At 40.3% G+C, this 20,373-nt stretch overlaps 1 protein-coding gene across 38 annotated transcripts in view; it reads right to left on the bottom strand.

The window, feature by feature from the left end:
- Positions 1-20,373, bottom strand: part of WNK2 (WNK lysine deficient protein kinase 2) — a 137,517-nt gene that overhangs the window by 31,140 nt on the left and 86,004 nt on the right. For 30 of the 38 annotated variants that reach the window (XM_031014450.3, XM_055349916.2, XM_055349926.2 and 27 more), the window contains exon 20: positions 154-986. In XM_031014450.3, the coding sequence (XP_030870310.3) occupies positions 154-986 (833 nt within the window). The remainder of the gene's footprint in view (positions 1-153; positions 987-20,373) is intronic. The other 8 variants (XM_055349923.2, XM_055349937.2, XM_055349925.2 and 5 more) reach the window with 1 other exon arrangement.

The raw sequence follows: 20,373 nt of genomic DNA, 5'->3' as shown, positions 1-20,373 counted from the left end.
GAGTCAGACACACGTGGGTGGGTCACCAAGAGAGGGACGGGCCCTGAGTGAGGGCGGCTCTGCATAGCCAAGATGCCTGCCCACCCCCGGGCCTGTGCCCGGGCTCCGGCCCCTGACCCAGGGCGGTGTCTCTGGGACAAGGCAGCTACTCACCAAGGGCTGGGGCAGCTGGGCACGCCCTGAGACCGCCTCCTTAGGCACTGGGGGCAGGGCCAGGTCCCCCCCGCAGACCTCTGAGCGGGGCTGGTCCCCTCTCAGGGGCTCCAGGGTGAAGTCTCTGTCGCCCACCTCCACAGGGGTCCCAGCTGAGGCTGAGGAGGTGGGCACGTGCTCCTGGTAGAGCAGAGTCCGCAGCTTCTCGTCCAGGCTCTTGATGGTGCTGTCCACAAAGCCCACCCTGGGGGGCGGCCCTTCCCCATCCGACTCCAGGGCTGAGGGTGGCTGTGGGGGGACAGTGGGCCCCAGGGGTGGGCTTGGGAGCTGGGAGGTGGCCAGGCTGACGGCCCCCACTGCGGCAGGAAGCAGGGGAGCAGGCTGACCCAAGGCGGGCTGTGGGGTCCCGCTGTGGGGGCTGGGCTCAGGCACAGGAGGTGGCAGGGGCTCCCTTGGGGCACTGGCGTCCCTGGTTGAGGCAGCCTCTGGAGCTGGAGTGCAAGGTGCTAGGCCCACCACGAGGGGCTGCACAGCAAGCGGGGCCTCGTGAGTCTCCGCTAGTGGCTGAGACGTCTCGAGCTCACTGGTCAGCCCCTGAGGTGTCCCTGGACCCCCTGCCTGGATGGCAGTTCCTGACGCTGGCTCTGGCATGGTGCTGGTGGCTGGAGCTGCTCCATCTTGGGGCAGAGCAGTCACAGGAGGGGAGGAGGGGGCCAAAGGGGCTGGGGGTGCCCCAGGAGGGTTGCTGGGGCCCGCCTGGCTCAGGAGCTGCTGACCGGCTAGAAAGCCGGCTTGTTCCTTCAAGGACAGCTGGTCTTTATAGGGCGCTGAATCTAGAAGAAATGGGGAAAATGCCTTTGTACCAGGGTACTCCAGTCCTATCTACCTGTTTCTTCCTTGGCTAAAAAGATGCCTTACACGGCCTGGCCATGGCCCCAGCGTGCTGGTCTTCTGTTTCCCGACACGCCAGACTCCTGCCTGCCTGCAGCTCAGCCCAGCCTTGGCTGCTGCTTCCTGTAACGCCTCCCACAGGTCTCTGAGCCACCAGCTTCACAACTCCAGGTCCCTGTTCCCATAGTGTCCCTTGTGGCTGAACCAGCACCACCCTTCCTTCTGTGTCTTCTGTAGCGTGTGACCATCAGCTGTGGCTGTTGCCTGTCTGTCATCTGTCTGTCCACACCTTCACCCGCACGGACAGCTCCAGAAAGATACGGCTCTTGTCTATCTTGCACTGGACAAAAGTTATTCAATGAAATTTCAAAAGTAAAGAGTTTAAGTAGTGAGCTGTACACACTTCCATGCCCAGGAGTGAGCAGGAGCCTGAAGCCTTCAGACCCCCAGTCTTTGGTATGGTCAGAAGAGCAGCCAGGGCTGGTCAGTGACCCTGTGGGAGGAATCCAGAACCCCAGCAGTATAACCAAGTCTCACAGTGCCTTGTGCAGGAGCTCATGGAGCCTCCACCAGGCTCACAGGGACTGTGAGCATCTGAGAGGTGGCAGGACAGTGTTTCCCAAACTTGGCCTTGGAGCCCAGTTTTCTTTACATGAAAATGCAACCCAACCTTTTTTTTTTTTTTTGGAGATGGTCTGGCTCTGTCACCCAGGCTGGAGTGCAGTGGTGCAATCTCGCCTCACTGCAACCTCTGCCTCCCGGGCTCAAGCAATCCTCCCACCTCAGCCTTCCTTGTAGCTCGGACCACAGCTGGATAATTTTTGTATTTTTCATATGAGACTGGGTTTCACCATGTTGCCCAGGCTGGTCTTGAACTCCTGGGCTCAAGCAATCCGCTGGCCTCAGCCTCCCAAAGTGTTGGGATGACAGGTGTGAACCCCCACGCCCAGCCCACTTTGTCTTTTTAAAAAACACAAAGAAAATGAACACAAAAAAAGAAAACTGTTCAAAAAATAAAAGGTGAGAATGGGGAGATTAATAGGACCCTGATGCCCTCCCTCGTGCCCCGAGACTCCCTTGGTCCCCATCCCCTGCCCGGCCCAACAAAGGTAAACTAATTTGACCAACATTTCCTCCACTGCTCTTCTTTCTGGCCTTACCGTTCGTCTGTCTAAACATGATGGTCGTGCTGCACGTTCTATCAATGGAATGGTACTCTATTCTGTGGTGCCTGACCTCTCTCACCGTGTTTGTGAGATGTGTCCTTGTTATTGTTTGCACAACTGCACCATGATGCACGCATCCGTTCTGTGTTGGTACTCGCTGGGCTGTGGCTGGGTGGGACCACGACTAACACTGAGGCACAGTGTGTGCAGGCCCGTGTCCTGCCAGGCACACGCCACTGGGGAGCTGCTGGTCACTGATCCCCTTTAGCTTTATGTAAGGGTGCCAAGCTGCTTCCCCAAGCAGGAGCCAATGCCCCCACCATCGGCAGCCTCTGAGCACCCCTAGGGCTGTGTGATGGCGTCTTATTGTGGCTCTTTATTATTTTTTAATTATGGAAAAAACATTTAAGATGAGATCTGCTGTCAACACATTTTTAAAAGCATGATACTCTATTGTTAACTATAGGCACTATGTTGTGTGGCAAAGCTCTAGAGCTTACTCAGCTTATATAACTGAAACTTTATGCCCTCAACGGTAACTCCGTTTCCCTCTCCCTCCAGCCGCTGGCAACTTCCATTCTGCTCTCTGCTTTTTGACTTTGACTGTTTTAGATACTGCATATGAGAGGAATGAATCGTGTAGTCTTTCTGTGCCTGGCTTATTTCATATAGCATAATGTCCTGTAGGTTCATCCATGTCGTCGCAAATGGTAGTTTCCTTGTTTTTGTGGTTAAATAGTACTCCACTGTGCAAACATATCACATTTTCTTTATCCATTCATCTGTGAAGACACTTAGGTTGTTTCCATATCTTGGCTATTGTGAATAACGCTGCAATGAACACAGGAGAGCAGGTATTTCTTCCAAACCTTGTTTTCAATTATCTTGAATATATACCCAGCAGTGGGATTGCTGGATCATATGGTAGTTCTATTTTAATTTTTTGAGGAAGGTCGACATTGTTTTCCATAATGGTTGTAGTAATTTACACTCATACCACACTGCACAAAGGTCCCCTCTCTCCACATCCTGGCCAATACTTGCAGTCCTTTGTTTTTGAGAGCAGTGATCTTAACAGGTGTGAGGTGATAGCTCAGTGTGGTTTTGATTTGCATTTCCCTGATAATACTTAATTCAATTGAGTACCTTCTCCTGTGTTCACTGGCCATCTGGGTATCTTCTTTTAGGACACACCTGTTCAAGTCTCTTGCCTGCTTTTCTACAGAGCTGTCATTCTTTTCTTTTTAATTTGTGGTTCTTCATGATGCTGGGTAGAGAACTGTCTGGGGGCTATCTGTACTACAGAATCTCGCTCCGTGACTCGCCTATGTGCTCGATTAGTGATGTCTTTTGATAAATAGTTTTTGATTTTAATACAGTCAAATTTAACCAATTTTTAGCCAGTCTTTCCATTTGCATATTTTGTTGAACTTTAACGTATGTGTTCTACGTGGGGGCCATAATGATACTGCCTCTTATTACTTCTAGGAACTTTACTGTTTTCCCTTTTACATTGAGATTCACAAGCCACTTGTTACTGAGTTTTGTGTGTGGTATGAGGATCATCTCCCTGTGTGGACAGCCTACTATCCCAACTCTTTCTGTTGAGAAGACCATCCTGTCTCCACTGTTTGACAATCGACCTTTCTTGTCAACCACGTGTCCAAAGATGTGGGCCTGCTTCTGAGCTGGCTTGACTCCATTGCTCAATTTCTCTACCCTTGTTCTAGGACCAGATTGTCTCTGTGACTCCGGGTTTATATAAGTCACAACATCCGGGAGAATGGTACCCTTCCCCTAGAAGCTGTCTTGGTTTTTACTGGTTTTTGCATTTCTGTAAAGAGTATATAATCAGTGTGTTGATGCTCATTTAGAAATTGTTAGAATCTGAATCTACAGATCTATTTGGGAAGAAGTGTTTATAATACTGAATCTTCCAGTCCATGAATATGGTACATATCTTCCTACTCATTTCTTTTTAAAATTTCTCTCAATGTTTTATAGTTTTTGGTATACAGATGTTACATACTTTTCGTTAGATTCATACACTGGTGTTTGGCATTTTTGTGTTAATATAAATTGAATTTTTCAATATTCCTTATTTTCTGATTGTTGTTGGTATACAGAAAGATAACTGCAGTCTGTAGCTACTTTGCTAACTTATTAATTCCAATCTATCTGTAAATTTAAATCTCTATGTATATAATCATGTTATCAGCAAACAGTGGTAGTTTTATTTCTTCCTTTCCAATCCTTATCACTTTCTAAAACAGTAATTGTTTTAATACCATTAGATATTGAGGCAAAATGATAAAATTATAGTGTTACCCAAAGGCCACGATTATTTCTACTTCAAAATAGAAAGAGTTTTAGCAAATGTATTCCTTGGAAATAACTGCTATTTAGCCCAGTAATTTTATAGGTAGAGCTTCTGAGTCAAAGAAGTTATCTTGCTTTGTCCAAATTCTTAACAAAAAATAGTAATGCTAAAAGGAATATTACCTTTTATGTAACATTATATACAATTATATTGATCAGAACAATCATTCAGCTCTGCGTTTCTACTATGTGACATGCATTATGTGTTTATTTCCATTTACAGAGTGGTTGATATTGGAGTAGATAATAGAAAAACACCAACCTCAAGTTGGTATCAACTCAAATAAGCAAACATTTTCTTTGGAAGACCTTGTTTAGAAATCAATAGCATTTTCTTCAAATGAAAAATAAAGTGTTTGTGACACCACCATGACACTTCCTTATACATATTTACAAAAAGTGGTCAGGGCATTGGCTCTTAAATTGGGCTGCAGGTTGGGTCCTACCCCCAGAAATCCAGATTTACCTGCATGAAGCAGGGCGTGAGCTTCTTCAGTCCCACTGCTTTCCCTTCTTTTTCTTTCTCCCTTTTTACCTCTCCCCCTTCCCTTCCTTTCCTGCCCACCCCCCGCTCCCCTGCAATATCTAGGACACAGGATACTTAATAGAAGTGCTGAGAATAGGCATCCTTATCTTGTTCCCCATCTCAAAGAGAAAGCATTCCACATTTCACCATTAAGAATATTTGCTGGTTTTGTTTTGTTTGTTTTTTGTAAAAACAGAATTTCCCATCTATTGGGATATAGTGAATAAATTATTTATTCAAATTAAGTTAAACCAACCTTGCATTCTGAAATCACTGCAACTTAGTAACTTGTCATACATACTCTTTTCATGTATCACTATATTTAATTTGCTACTATCTTGTTTAGTATTTTTGCAAGTGTTGATGGGAGAGGAAGAGACTGACCTGTTATCTTCCTATTTTATAATGTTCTCAGTCAGATTTTTGTGTCAAAGTTACGCTAGTTTGATAAAACAAGCTTCTTTGTTCTCTGGACGAGTTGGGTTAGATCAGAATTATTTCTCACTTAAGTATCTGTGGTAAAGCCATCAAGCTGAAACTTTTCCTTATAGGAAGGGTTTTTCCCCCTTATACACACCTCTGTGTGTTGACACTCACTGAGATGGAGGCCAAGGGGTCCAAACATATGTGCCTGATTTCTTTCTCACTGCCTTTTCTTCAACTATGATTTCTCTTCCCCTAACATTTGAGTGAGTCCATCTTTCTCATTATCGTGAACACTTCTTGGTTTTTTAACTATGCAGCATCCATTTGCTTCCTTGTTGGGTAGTGGCACTCCAAATTTCCTCTTGGGAACAACTGTCCCCTACTTTAACTCCAGGGCTATGCCTGCAATTTGGGCACAAGTCAGTGTGCATTCCAGCCACCAGCCACAACTGCTTTAGAGAATGTGTCCTTGTTCTGCATAATGGGAGTCAGGGCCAGATATGTATGAAACCTTTCAAAAAGGGTCTCTATTTTCTACCTGAAAGACTATACACACTGAGCTGTTCCAGCAATCTTGTCACCATGAAGGGTAGACATGAGAAGGCTTCTAATGACTGATTTGACTTTTCAATGTTTATAGCACCTTTCAGATTTTCTATTTCTTCTTAAGTTTGGTAAGTTGTAGTTCCCTAAGACATAATCCAAAGAAATTTTCAAATTCTTATATTTGTCTTAATGTTTGTAGGACTGTAGCAGTGTCCCCCCCTTTTCATCCCTAATATTGATTACTTATGTCTTTCTCTCTCCTTTAGTCAGTCTCATCACAGGGGGCTTACTAATGCTATGAGCCATTTCAAAGAACCGTTGCTAAGCTCTGTTGATACTCTATTGTATATTTGTTTACTATTTCATTAATTTATGTTCTTACCTATTTTACTTTCTCCTTTCTTTATTTGGGTTCCATTTTCTCTTATGCTAACTGTTTGCACTACATACTTTTATTACTATCAGACTTTTCTCCTGTCCAATATATGCATTTAAAGGCTACAAAGTTTCTGCTCAATATGCTGTTAACTGCATTTCACAAATTTTGATATGTAATATTTTCATTAGCATGATGTTCATATCATCATTCAGAATGTTTTATTAGTTTCCATTGTAATTTCTTCTTTGCCTAATGAGATATTTATAAATGCACTGCTTAACTATCAAATGTGGATATTTTCTAGTTAATGAGTTTGGGTTTACTTCCAACTTTAATCAAAAGCATGCATCAAGTGATTTTGATTCTTTGAAACTTGTTGAGATTTGTTTTGGGTCTGCGTAAGGTTAAATTAAAAATATTCTGTGTGCATGAAAAAACAGTGCATTCTTCAGCTACTGAGTACAGTGTCCTGTATATATAAGATACTAATTCTGTGGTTGAAATTTTCTCTATCCCTACTATCTCCTATTCCAAAAGCTGAAATCTCCCATGATTGTAAATTGCTCCATTTGTTTTAGCTGTGTTAATTTTTATTTTATGCATTTTGAGGGCTTATTACTAAATATAAGCAAACATTAAATTATTATATCTTCCTGGCCAGTTGAATCTTTCACCATTATGTTTTTGCCTTAAAATCTACATTGATATAAAAATATAGACATTAGCTTCCTCTAGGTGAGTATTTGTGTGCTCTTTTTCCATTTTTTTTACTCTTAATCTTTTTACAATCTTATGTCTTTGTTCTGTTTTTTTTTTTCACTTTTGAGAATCTTTGAGATTTAGTCCATTTGCATTTAATTACTGATCTACTTGGGTTAAAACTAGCATCTTACTAAAGATTTCTATGTGTTCTCCATGTTCAGTGTTGCTGTTTCTTTCCTTCTTTGCCATATTTTAAAAAATTCCTTCCCCACCTGTCCCCTCCACCACAAGTGTGGAGGTTATCTGCTATTCTACGAGTCTCACAGGGGTTACTCTAGAGACTATCATTTGCATTCTTGATTTGGCTCTCTGCCTAGGCAACATGGAATCCTGGAGCCCTTTAAATGCATTTCCTGCCTCCTGATAAATATGCCCCATTTTCATGCATTTTAACATGCCAAACATTTTAAACCTCAAGACATTGTTTTTTCATCCAGTCAAAATTCACTTAGATCTACTCATACATTTATAATTCCATCAGTTTTTGTTCCTACCTGCATTCTGGCCTTTCATCTGCAGTCATTGTTCTTCTGTCTAAAAATATTCCCTTTAGTATTTCTTTAATTGAGCTGTGAAGGTGATGACTGCTTTTCTCTTCATTTCATCTTCATGGAAGTCAGATCCTTTTACCGATATTTGAGGTTGGGGCTTATTTCCTTCAGCACTGCGAGGACAGCACTATTCCTTGTCCACTGGCATATGTTATCTGTACTGAGACAGGGGCTTCCAAACCTTTAAAGGACCTGTTTTTTCTTGGGCATCCTTTAAATTTTCCCATGTGCCTTTGATTTCCAGCACTTTATGATATATGTAAGTGCAGATCTCTTTTTTAACTTACAGAGTTTGGAAGTTTCTTGAATTAGTGGCTTCATGCCTTCCAATTCTCTGCATTATCTCTTCAAACTTGTTTTTGCTGCATTCTCTTGTTTTCTGGGACTCCAATTACATGATGTTTGACCATCTCACTGTAATCTCTATATTTCTTAGCACCTCTTTTCTATTTTCTACTGTTTTCATTATCCTTATTTTAATTTAGTTTCTTTAGAGCTACCTATTTAGCTGCTGATTCTCTCTCTGGCAGTGTACAATCCATCCTCTGATGTCTTAATTTTAACTAATGTATTTTTCAGTTCTACAACTTCCATTTAGCTTTTTTTTTTTTGGCATAGTTTCTAATTCTTTGACAAAAATTTCAATCTAGTCATTTGTTTCTTTTAATGCAGTAGGCAAACTTAGTTCTCAGTCTGATAACTCCACCATTGGGAACCTCTGCTGACATGCTCTGTTACTGCTGTTTGGATCTTAATAGCTTTATTTAGGTATAACTGCTACAATAAGTTGCACATATCTAAGTTTTGACACAGGCATATAAGTAAAATCATCACAATCTAATGAACATAGTCATCACCCTCCTGGATGTTTCCTTGTGAACCTTGTGTCTGTTCTTCCCTCTCCTTTCCTGCCATGCCTTTGTTCCCAGCTACTGATCTGCTTTCAGCCACCACAAATAACTGCATTTTCTAGAATTTTATATATGTCCAGTCACATGGCAAGCATTCTTTCTTGTGTCTTTTCATTCAGCGTGATTATTCTGAAAATCATCCATGCTGCAATGTGTATCAACAATTGATTCCTTTTTACTGCAGAGTAGCATTATAGTGTATGGATAGACCACAAGGTGTTTCACAAAAGCATGTGGAAAAATTCAAAGAATGTTAGAGAAAAAACAGGTTCTTTAAAAGTTTGGAAGCTTCCGCCACAGTACAGACAACATATGCCAGTAGACAAGGAATAGTGCTGTCCTCACAGTGCTGAAGAAAATAAGCCCCAGCCTCAAATCCTGGGGAAAGGATCTGACTTCAATGAAGATGAAATTAACACAAAAGCATTCATCAGCTGCACATTTCAACTCAAGAAATGTGAAGGATAGACACCTAAGCCGTTTCCAGGTCTTGGCTATTATCAATAACGCTGCTATGAACATTCCTTTGCAGTGTATAGGCATCTGTTTTAACTAATTTTGGTTAAGTACACAGAAGTAAAATGGCTGGATCACATGGTATCTGCATATTTACTTTTTAAAGAAATTACCAAACTGTTTTCCAAAGTGGCTGTACCATTTCATACAGTGCATAAGAGTTCCAGCTCCTCCATGGCCTCGCCAACACATGATCTGTTAAAGTTTAGCTATTTTAATAGTGTACGGTGGTGTCTCATTGTGGTATTAATTTGCATTTCCCTACTGAGTAACCATCTTTTCATACACCCCTTTGGCATCTACATATCTTTGGTGAAGCATCTGTACCAACCTTTCCAATAGATCGTTTATTTTCTTACTACTGTCTTTTGAGAGTTCCTGATATCTGGATACAAGACCTTTATCACATATGTGCTTGGAAAATATCTTCTCCTAGTCTCTAGCTTATGTTTTCATTCATTTTGTGTCTGTCAAGGAGCAGACAGTTTAAACTTTGACGAATTCAGTTTACTAATTTTTTGTTTTACAGATCATGCTTTGATGTTGTATCTTAGAAATCTCTGCTGACCCAAGGTTACATAAATTTTCTCCTAGGTTTTCTACCATAAGTTTCATAGTTTTCAGTGTTACATTTAGGTCTACATTCTATTTTGAGTGGATTTTTGTATATAGTATGCAGTATGAATAAACATCCTTTTTTGTGTGTGTGTATAAGGATGATCAACTGTTACAAAGCTGAAAAGACTGTCTTCTCTTTCCTGAAAGTCATTTAAATGTTTATCAAAAACCAAATATCTGTAGGTTGTGTGGGTTGATTTCCAGACTATTTCATTTTGTTGATCTATTTGTCTGTCTTTGCATCAATACCACATTGTCTTGATTACTGTAGTTTTATAATAATTATTGAAATCTGGTATTGTTAGTTCTCTGATTTAGTTCTGTTTCCAATTTTCCATGTCCTTTGTGTTTTCATGTGAAATTCAGAGTTGGCTTCTCAGTTTCTACAAAGACTGCTGGTCTTCTGACTGCAGTTCATTGGCTCTGTCGGTCAATTTAGGGAGAATTAGCACTGTAACAATACTGTGTCTTCTGACCCATGAACAGGGCGCTTGTTTGGATCTTCTTTAATTTCCATGAGCATTGTTCTGCCGTTTTCACTGTACAGATCTTGCACATATTCTGTCAGGTTTAACCCTAAATAATCCATACAAAAATAATTTTTAGAATTTCAATCTTTGATTGTTGTTAGCATACAGAAATACAACAGCTTTTCATATATTGATCATGTATCTTACTACCCAGCTCACTTATTGATTCTAGTTGTGTTGGGGATTCCATTTGTTTTTCTACACAAACATGTTTTCTGCAAATAAAGATGGGTTCAGTTTTTCCTTTTCAATCTGGATGTGTTTTATGCCCTTTCCTTATGAACTGCCCAGAAGCTCCAGTAAAATGAGGAAGAGAGGTGGAAGAACAGACATCCTCACCTAGTTCCCCATCTTTGGGGGATGCTTTTCGGCTGTTCACCATTAAGTATGATGTTGCCTGTAGGATTTTGTATATTCCCTTCATCAGGTTGAGGAAGTTCCTTTCGATTCCAAGTCTTCTGAGGATGTTTATAATTGTTGGGTTTTGTCAACCGCTTTTTCTGCATTTATTGAGACAACCATATGAATTGTTTTTGTTTTCTAGTTGATCAATATGGTGAGTTACACTTCTATAGCTTTTTGAACATATGAACTACAGTTATAGTAACTGTCTTAATGTACTTAATCTGCTAATCCTAATGTCTGTATCAGTTATGGTTTGTTTTAGAAGGTAGGGTTTTTCTTATGTTGTCCTGTCTCATTATTTGGATTGGATGCCAGATAATGTAAAATTTAACATATTGGGTGCCGGATGAATTTGTATTCCTATAAACATTCTTGAAGTGTGTTGTGGGATGCAGTTAAGTTACTTTGAAACAATTGGATCTTCTCAGATCCTGCTCTTAAGATCTGACAGGTGAGGTAAGAGAAGCACTTAGTCTAGGGCTAATTATCCTCCAGGACTGAGGCAGGTGCCTTTTTTGTACTGTACCCAAAACCCCTTGAATTATAAGGCTTTCCAGCTGGCTGGCAGGAACAGTCATTCCCAGGCCTGTGTGAGTTCCCGGGTCCACTCCCTCTGATCCTTCGTGGTGGGTCATTCCTCAGCCTGGGTGAGTTTCCTCACACACAGTGCTCTGCGAAATCATCCAGGGGAATCACCCGTTATCTTCAGACTCTTCTCTCCGCAGCTCTCTCCTCTCCAGAACTCCGCCTTGGAAATTCTTGACATTTGGGTCTCTCCACACTCTCAGCTTGGTCTCCTCACTCCACAATCTCCCAAGCTCTGCCTGGGCTCTTCCTTCCCTGCTCTGGAATAGAGACTTTTTCAAGGCAGTAGGCTGAGATAACTGTAGTGACTTTTTTTCAGTCTTGCAGGGTCCTTCACTGACTGATGTTCGAAGCCTTGAAAAAAACATTGTTATATAAATTTTGAATGCTTTTTAAGTTGTTTTCTGAAGGAAAACAAATCTAGAGACTATTATTCCATCTTGGCCTAAAGCAGAAGTACAAGGGCCCTTTTTATTGTTGGTGGTTTCTGCTGCTTCTCTTTTATGCTATCTCATTTCTGTCTCATTATCTGCCTGGTCATCTTTTTCAACACATGTAAACTTAAAAGAACTTTAAAACTTACCATACAGTAAAATTAACTTTTTCTTTAGGGATAGAGTTCCATGAGTTTTGACACACATGTATCCATTTAGTTACCACCACAATCAGGATAGAAAACAATTCCATCACCCCAAAACACCTCGTTGCATGTTCCCTATATAGGAACATTCTCCTAGTCTCTGGCAAGCACTGACCCTGTTCCTTATCATTATAGTTTAGCATTTTAGAATGTCATTATAAATGGAATTATACAGTATTAAGCCTTTTGAGATTGGCTTCTTTCACTCAGTTTAACGCCTTTGAGGTTCACCCACGTTGATCAATTTACCAATGATATATTTCTTTTTCAAAGTACCATAGTTTTTATCTATTCACCCACTGCAGGAAAACTGGGTTGTTTCCAGTTTTGGCAATTGGGTAATTATGAGTAAAACTACAATCGTTCATACATAGATGTTTAAGTGAACCTAAGTTTTCATTTTTCTAGGGTAAAAACTGAGTAAAATTGCTATGACATATAGCAAGTATATCTTTTATAATAAACTGCCTCACTGTCTTCCAGAATGGCTATACCATTTTACATCCCCCCAGAAATGTATGAGTTCCAGCTGTTCCACAGCCACACCCAGATTTGATGCAGTTAGTCTAGTCATTCTAACAGGTGTGCAGTGATGCCTCCCTGTGGCTGCTTTAATTTGCATTTCCCCAGTAGTCAAGAATATTGAACAACTCTTCATGTACTTAATTACCATACTTATATCCTGTTTGGTAAAGTATCTGCTCATCTGCTCAAGTGAGTTGCTCATTTTTTTTTTTTTTTTTTTGAGACGGAGTCTAGCTCGTTCGCCCAGGCTTGAGTGCAGTGGCGCAATCTCAGCTCACTGCAACCTCTGCCTCCTGGGTTCAAGCAATTCTCTGCCTCAGCCTCCTGAGTAGCTGGGATTACAGGTGCCCGCCACCACGGCTGGCTAATTTTTGTATTTTTAGTAGAGATGGGGTTTCACCATCTTGGCCAGGCTGGTCTTGAACTCCTGACCTCATGATCCACCCGCCTTGGCCTCCCAAAATGCTGGGATTACAGGTGTGAGCCACTGCGCTCAGCCAAGTTGCTCACTTTTTATGCTCATTTTACTGTTGAGTTTTGAGAATTCTTTAAATATTCCTAGCACAGACACTATGTTGGATATGTGATTTGCCATTATTGGCTAACAGTCTGTAGCTTGTCTTTTCATTCTCTTAACAGTAGTTTTCACAGAGCAAAAGATTTTGACATTGTCTAATGTATCCATTTTTTCTTTTATACATCATACTTTTGGTGTCAGGTCTAAGAACTCCTGCCTGGCACAGATCAAAAAAGATTTTTCTCCAATGTTTCCTTATAAAACTTACACAGTTTTTGCATTTTACATTTGATCCACTTTGAATTAAGTTTTGAGTAAAATGTGAGGCTTAGGGTAAAGGTTCATTTTTCTGCATAAGGATGACCAACTGTTCCAACATCTATTGAAAAGATTATCTCTTCTTGGATTGCTTTTGCATCTTTGTCAAAATCAAATCATCATATTTGTGTGGGTCTATTTCTGGGCTCATTCAGTTCCACTAATGTGTGTACCAAACCCTTTGCCAATATTATACTGTCTAGATTACTGTAACTTTATAGTAAGCTTAATATTCAGTAATGTGATCCCTCTAACTTGATTCTCCATTTTCAAAATGATTTTAGCCATTTCTATTTCCTTTGTACTTCCATATAAATTTTAGAATGTCAGTATCTACAAAAAGTAATCTGCTTTAACTTTTGTTACTGCAATGCATCTACAGATCCATCTGGGGAGAAGTGACATTTTTACTATGTTGAGTCTTCCAATCCATGAACAGAGTATGCTTCTCTATTTAGTTAGGTAACCTTTGATTCATTTCATCAGTACTTTGTAGTTTTCAGCATACAGATTCTGCATGTTTTATTAAATTTGGATCTATGTAAATCCTTTTGGGGGAGCTCCTATAAATGGTATAGCCTTCAAATTTTGGGTTTTCAATTGTTCACTGCCAGTATATACAAATATTGAGGTATTTTTGTATGATGACTGCGTATTCTATGGTATTGCTAAACTCACTTATTAGTTCTAGAAGTTGTTGCTGTAGAATCCATGTCATCATCTACATATGAAATCATGTTATCTGCAAATAAGATAGTTTTATTTCTTTCTTTTTAATCCACATGCCTTTCACTTCTGTTTCTTGCTTGTCTTTAAATCTGGCTAAGACAGTTCAATGCTGAATAAGATAGGTGAAAACATACTCTTGCCTTGTTTCTCAATCTTAGGGAGAACACATTTGGTCTAAATATGCTGTAAACGGTGGGTTTTTATGTTGTGTGTATGTATGTGTGTTTTAAATTAATCAGACTGAAGAAGTACCCTTATTTTCCTAGTTTGCTAAGAATTATTACTTTTTTTTTTTTTTAAGATACCTGGGTCTTGCTATGTTGCCCAGGCTGGAATGCAGTGGCCATTCACAGGCACAGTCTTAGCACACTGCAGCCTCAAACTCCTGGCCTCAAGTGATCCTCCTGCCTCAGCCTCCCAAGTAGCTACAACTATAGGCATGTGCAATTGTGCCTGGCTTGTTTGCCAAGGATTTTTGTCATGAATGGATGTTGTATTTAGTCAACTGATTCTGCTGTGTCAACTGTTATGATCATATGTTTCTTCCTTCTTTAGACTATTAATATGGTGGACTGACTCTTCAATATTGCTCTCCCAGCATATACCCACTTTCTCATGGCACATTGTCCTTTTAATATAGTGCTGAATTTGACTTGTTAATATTTTGAGAATATTTGCCCTCTATGTTCATGAGACTTATTGGTCTATCATTCTCTTTTTTGGTACTGTCTTTGGCTGGTCCTAAAATCAGGGCAGTGCTGGCCTCGTAAAATTATTTGGGAAGTGTTCTTTCCTCCTCTATTTTCTGGAAGAGATTTTGTGGAAGTGGTATTGGTGTTGAATCTCTTTTAAATGTCTGGCAGAGTTCACCAGTGAAACTATTTTGACCTGGAGAATTCTTTTTGGGGAGATTTTTAACTACAAATTCATTATTAAAAGAATGAATTTAAAAAGAGGTACAGGGCTATTCAGATTATTCTATCTTAGATGAATTTTAGTAGTTTATGGCTTTTGAGGAATTAGTCTCTTTCACCTAAATTGTTTAATTTCTGTCTGTAAGCTTGTTCAGACTATTGCAGTATTATCCTTTTATCCTTTATCTACAGTAATATACCTCTTTTATTCCTGATATTGGTCTTTTATGTGTTTTCTTTTTTCTTTTTTTTTTTTTTTTTGTTGAGACGGAGCCTTGCACTGTTGCCCGGGCTGGAGTGCAGTGGCACGATCTCGACTCACGGCAAGCTCCGCCTCCTGGGTTCAAGCCATTCTCCTGCCTCAGTCTCCTGAGTAGCTGGGACTACAGGCACCTGCCACAATGCCCAGCTAATTTTTTGTACTTTTAGTAGAGACGGGGTTTCGCCGTGTTAGCCAGGATGGTCTCCATCTCCTGACCTCGTGATCCGCCCGCCAAAGTGCTGGGATTACAGGCGTGAGCCACTGCACCTGGCCTTATGTGTTTTCTTTAGTATTGGTATTTTGTTTTGTCCTTGCAGTCTTGCTAGAGGTTTATCATTTTACTAACTTTTTTAAAAATAAGTTTGTTTAATTGGTTTTTGCCTGTGATTTTTGTTTTAGATATCACAGCTTTCTGCTCGTCTTTATTTTCTTCATTATGCTTGCTTCGGATTTATTTTGCTATAGGTTTTCCTTGTTTCTTAAGGTAGAAGGTTGAGTCATTGACTTGAGACCTCTTTTCTCATCTAAGCATTTTAGTACTATAAATTTCCCTCTAAGTACTGCTTTAACTACATCCCACAAATTTATTATGCTGTATTTTCACTCTTGTTCATTTCAAATTGTTTTCTAATTTTTCTTCCAACTTTTTCTCTTACCTGTAAATTATTTAGAAGTGTTACTTAATTTTATATTACACTGTATTGGAGAACATACTTGACATAATTTCAATACTTTTAAATTTGTTAAGTTTTGTTTTATAACTCAGGATATATTAATTGTTCCATACATACTTGAAAAAATGTACTGTTTTTGAGTGGAGTGTTCTATAAATGTCAATTAGGTCACGTTAGTTGATAGTGTTTTCAGATCTTCTATATTCTTGATAATTTTCTGTCTACTAGTTCTATCTATCATTGAGAGTGTTGGAGTCTCCAACTACAGTTGTGGATTTGTCTATTTCTGCTTTCAGTTCTGTTAGTTTTGAAGCTCTGCTTTTAGATGTATACACATTTAGGGCTGTTATGTCCTTTGAGGAATTTACTCTTTATAAATACGTAATGTCAGCCGGGCACAGTGGCTCACACCTGTAATCCCAGCACTTTGGGAGGCCGAGGCGGGTGGATCATGAGGTCAAGAGTCGAGACCATCCTGGCCAACATGGTGAAACCCTGTCTCTACTAAAAATACAAAATTAGTTGGGCACAGTGGTGTGTGCCTGCAGTCCTAGCTACTCGGGAGTCTGAAGCAGGAGAATCGCCTGAATCTAAGAGGCAGAGGTTGCAATGAGCCAAGATCGTGCCACTGTACTCCAGCCTGTCAACAGAGCAAGACTCCATCTCAAAAACTAACTAACTAAATAAGTAAATAAATAAAGTCTCTTTTTAACCCTGGTAATTTCTTTGCTCTGAAGTCTATTTTGTCAGAAATTAAAACAGGCAACCCAGCATTCTTTTGATTTGTGTTTGCATGGTCTGTCTTTCACCATCCTTTTTCTTTTGACCTTTCAGTTCATCAGTATTGTTGTACTTGAAGTTTCTAATAGATAGCATGTACTTAGCTCAAGTTGTTTGGTTTTTAAATTTAATCCATTCTCATAATCATTTTTTTAATTGATGTGTTAAAACTGTTAACTTGAGGTTAATTATCAGTATGCTTAGATTAAGGTCTACCATTTTACTGTTTGCTTTCTTTTTTTCTCTCTGTTTTTTAATTAAAAATATTTTATTTCTCTTCTCATTTCCTCTTCCGGGTTATTTGAATTTTTTTTTTTTTTTTTGAGACAGAGTTTCGCTCTTGTTGCCCAGGCTGGAGTGCAATGGCGCGATCTCGGCTTACTGCAACCACCAACTCTCGGGTTCAAGTGATTCTCCTGCCTCAGCCTCCTGAGTAGCTGGGACTACAGGCATGTGCCACCATACCCAGTTAATTTTGTATTTTTAGTAGAGACGAGGTTTCTCCATGTTGGTCAGGCTTGTCTCAAACTCCTGACCTCAGGTGATCCCCCCGACCTTGGGCTCCCAAAGTGCTGGGATTACAGTCATGAGCCACCATGCTTGGCCTTTGAATTTTTTTAGTTCATCTTATCTACTATGATTTTGCCTATACACATCTTTTTGTATAATTCTTTCAGTGGTTGCTCTAGGAATTCCAAAATATATACTTAACTTTTCACAGTCTACATGGAATTAGTAGTTTACCTTCCATCTGCCACACTGGTGGAATGGGAAGTAAAATTGTTATAATCTTTTTTTTTACTTCAATTGTCAGAAATGTTTTAAAGAACTCGAGGAGAAGAATAGTGTATTATATTTACAACTTCTGTTGCTCTTCCTTCAGCCCGGATGTTCCAGGTTATCTTCTAGTCTCATTTCCTTTCTGTCTGAAGTTCTTTAACAATTCTAATTTTAGAGTAGGTGTGCAGCCCATGAATTCCCTTAGTTTTCTTTATTTGAGAATGGCCTTACTTCAGCTTCATTCTTGAAGGGTATTTTCCCTGGAAACAGAATTCTAGATGGACAGTTTTTTCTTTCAACACTTTAAAAATGCCCTGCTGCTTTCTTCTGTACACCACACTTTCTGGCGAGAAATCTATAGTCACTCGAATCACTGTTCCAATCTGGGTAATGCATAATTTTTGTCTGGCTGTCTTTACTTTTCAGCAGATTGATTTGCATTTAACCTATTTGGGGTCTGCTTAGCTTCTAGAATCTGTAGACTTATGTCTTTCACCAAACTTGGGAAATTTTTAGCATTATTTCTTCAAATGTGTTTTCAGCACTGCATTCTTTCTCTTTCCCTTTTGAGACTCTAATGACACACAAGTTAGCCCTTTAGTTATTGTTCCGCAGTTCCCTGAAGCTCTGTTTATTTTTCTCTATCTTTCTCCCCTGTTTTCCAGTGGGACAATTTCAGGTATTTTAACTTTCAATGTTAAAAATTCCATTTGTTTCTTCTTTGCATCTTCTGTTTCTTTGCAGATACTACTTTATCATTTGTTTCAAGAATGTTTGTCATTGCTTTTTCAGTTATATTTATAACAGTTGCTTTAAAGTTTTTGTCAGATCATCCCAAAATCTACATCGTCTTGTCACTGGCACCATGGCTATCTTTTTCCATGCAAGTTAACATTTTCATGGCTTTTCATTTGATAAATTATTTTGAATTGTGTTCTGAACATTTTCAATGACATTAGGAAATCCTGAGACTTGTTTAAACCTTATGATGAATGTTAATATTTTTGCTTCAGTAGGCAATCAACCTAGTTAGGTTCAGACTGCAAGTTGCAACCCGACTTCTATGGGCTGTGGTTACATGTCAGTTCCACTTTCAATGCCTTCCCAGTACTAATCTCATCTGAAACAGGTGTACTGGAACCTGGGCGAGGTCTACTCATTAGCTCAGTTGCCCAAGTTTCTTATATGCTATTAGGGTCAGATGCATGCATGCACAGGTTGGGGGTGAGCCCAGGAGTCCATAAACAACTTTATAGGGTTACTTTCCCAAACTCCTTTTCTGTGCTCTCCATGATACTTCCTGGTTCCCTAGGACTCACCTTTACAAACCTCCGAACAGAAACCACCCAATTCTGCGGCTGTGCCATGAATGACAAGGTGGCAAGAGGACAGAGAAAAAAAAATGTGACAGGTTTTGGTTCTGTGCTCCTAGAGTCCTGGCTTCCTCAAATAAAGAATGGTTCTCTGCTCTATTTTGGCTCCTGCATGTTCCTGTTACCCGCTGCTCCTGTTACCTCCAGAACTGTCGGGGTGCTGGTGCAAGAGAAGGGGGGTGAGCAATGGGGAGGGGTTCTCTCTCTTCTCTGAGCTTTAGGAGTTGCCTTTCCTGGTCTGGGAGATGGAACTACAGGATCTCTCCTGGAGGCTTTCCTGCCTGCACCAAAGCATTTGCTTCTGCTTCTTGGGCTGTACTTCAGTCAGACCAGGAAATATCAGAGGAAAACATTCAACTCACCACCAGCTCAGTAGCACTTTGAATTCTGGGGTGCATCCCCAATCTTCCCACTGCTAAAATTTTCCCAAGTACTCAGACAGCTGTGTCACACATCAATCCAGGATTTACAGTGCATTTCAGTGGAAAGAAAAATGGATGTGTGTGCTTTCTCTACCTTACCCAGCACCCAACTCTTTGGTCATTTTATTATGTGCCAGATATTGTATTCAAAAAATTGTTCATACAAGTCATGTGAGGCCCAGAATAATATTCCTTCCTGCAGAAAGGCCTTCCGTGCACATGCCTGAACCCACGGCACTCCAAGACCATCCTAATGAGGGGCTGAGATGCTCCGAGGTGGGCTCCTCTCTCTGCAGGCCTATCTCCTTCCAGCTAGTCCTTCCTTCTCCAGTACAGCGCTTCAGCAGGACCACCCTCAGGGCCCTGGACTCTATAAGCTCCTTTTCTCTAGCCTGATGAAGCTGCTGAAGCCACAAGGCCTCTCAGCCACCCCTGCAGGAATGGGAGATGCTCCCTGGGAAAAAGGAGCCAAAACTAGGTTCACATCCCTATGTCTCCATCCTTCCCAGGACCCCAGCCTAATAATTCTCCACTATGATCAGATTTCAAATGCCTTCACACAGATGACTTTTATCATTTTTTGGTTATTCTCAGTGGATGGTTCATCTAAATTAACAGATCTGCCACCAATTTTTCCTTTTTTTTAAATAGAAAAAAGACCAGCTCAAAAAGGTTTCCTGAGGTCACTCAGTGCATAGATGAAGGAAAGAGGGTTTAATTTCATTCTATTAACTGTACTGTCCCCTAAACTTACACCACAGTGTCCCTTGCACCCCTACATCACAGGAAAAATTAGCTCTTAGAAGGGTTTTTCTTATAATTGGGTGTGTATGTATTAAAATCCAGAAGTAATATATGAACATATACTTATTTAAAAATTCAATCTTGTAGGCAAGGCTGCTTCTCTCTGATTTCTCAGCCCAGGCTGGGGCCAAGCCCTTTACCTGAGATCACCTTGTTTCAGCTCGTTGCTTTGTTTGGATTTCGTTATTAGGCTGACCTGTCCCCCATGGGAACGAATCTCCAAAAGATAATGGGAGTCACTGGAAGCACATGACATAAAATTAAAAATGACTTACAGATATTTTTCATGAA

This window comes from Gorilla gorilla, chromosome 13 (assembly GCF_029281585.2).
Source record: "Gorilla gorilla gorilla isolate KB3781 chromosome 13, NHGRI_mGorGor1-v2.1_pri, whole genome shotgun sequence".
NCBI classification, from domain to species: Eukaryota; Metazoa; Chordata; class Mammalia; order Primates; family Hominidae; genus Gorilla; species Gorilla gorilla.
This window is presented reverse-complemented; position numbering and strand designations above follow the sequence as displayed.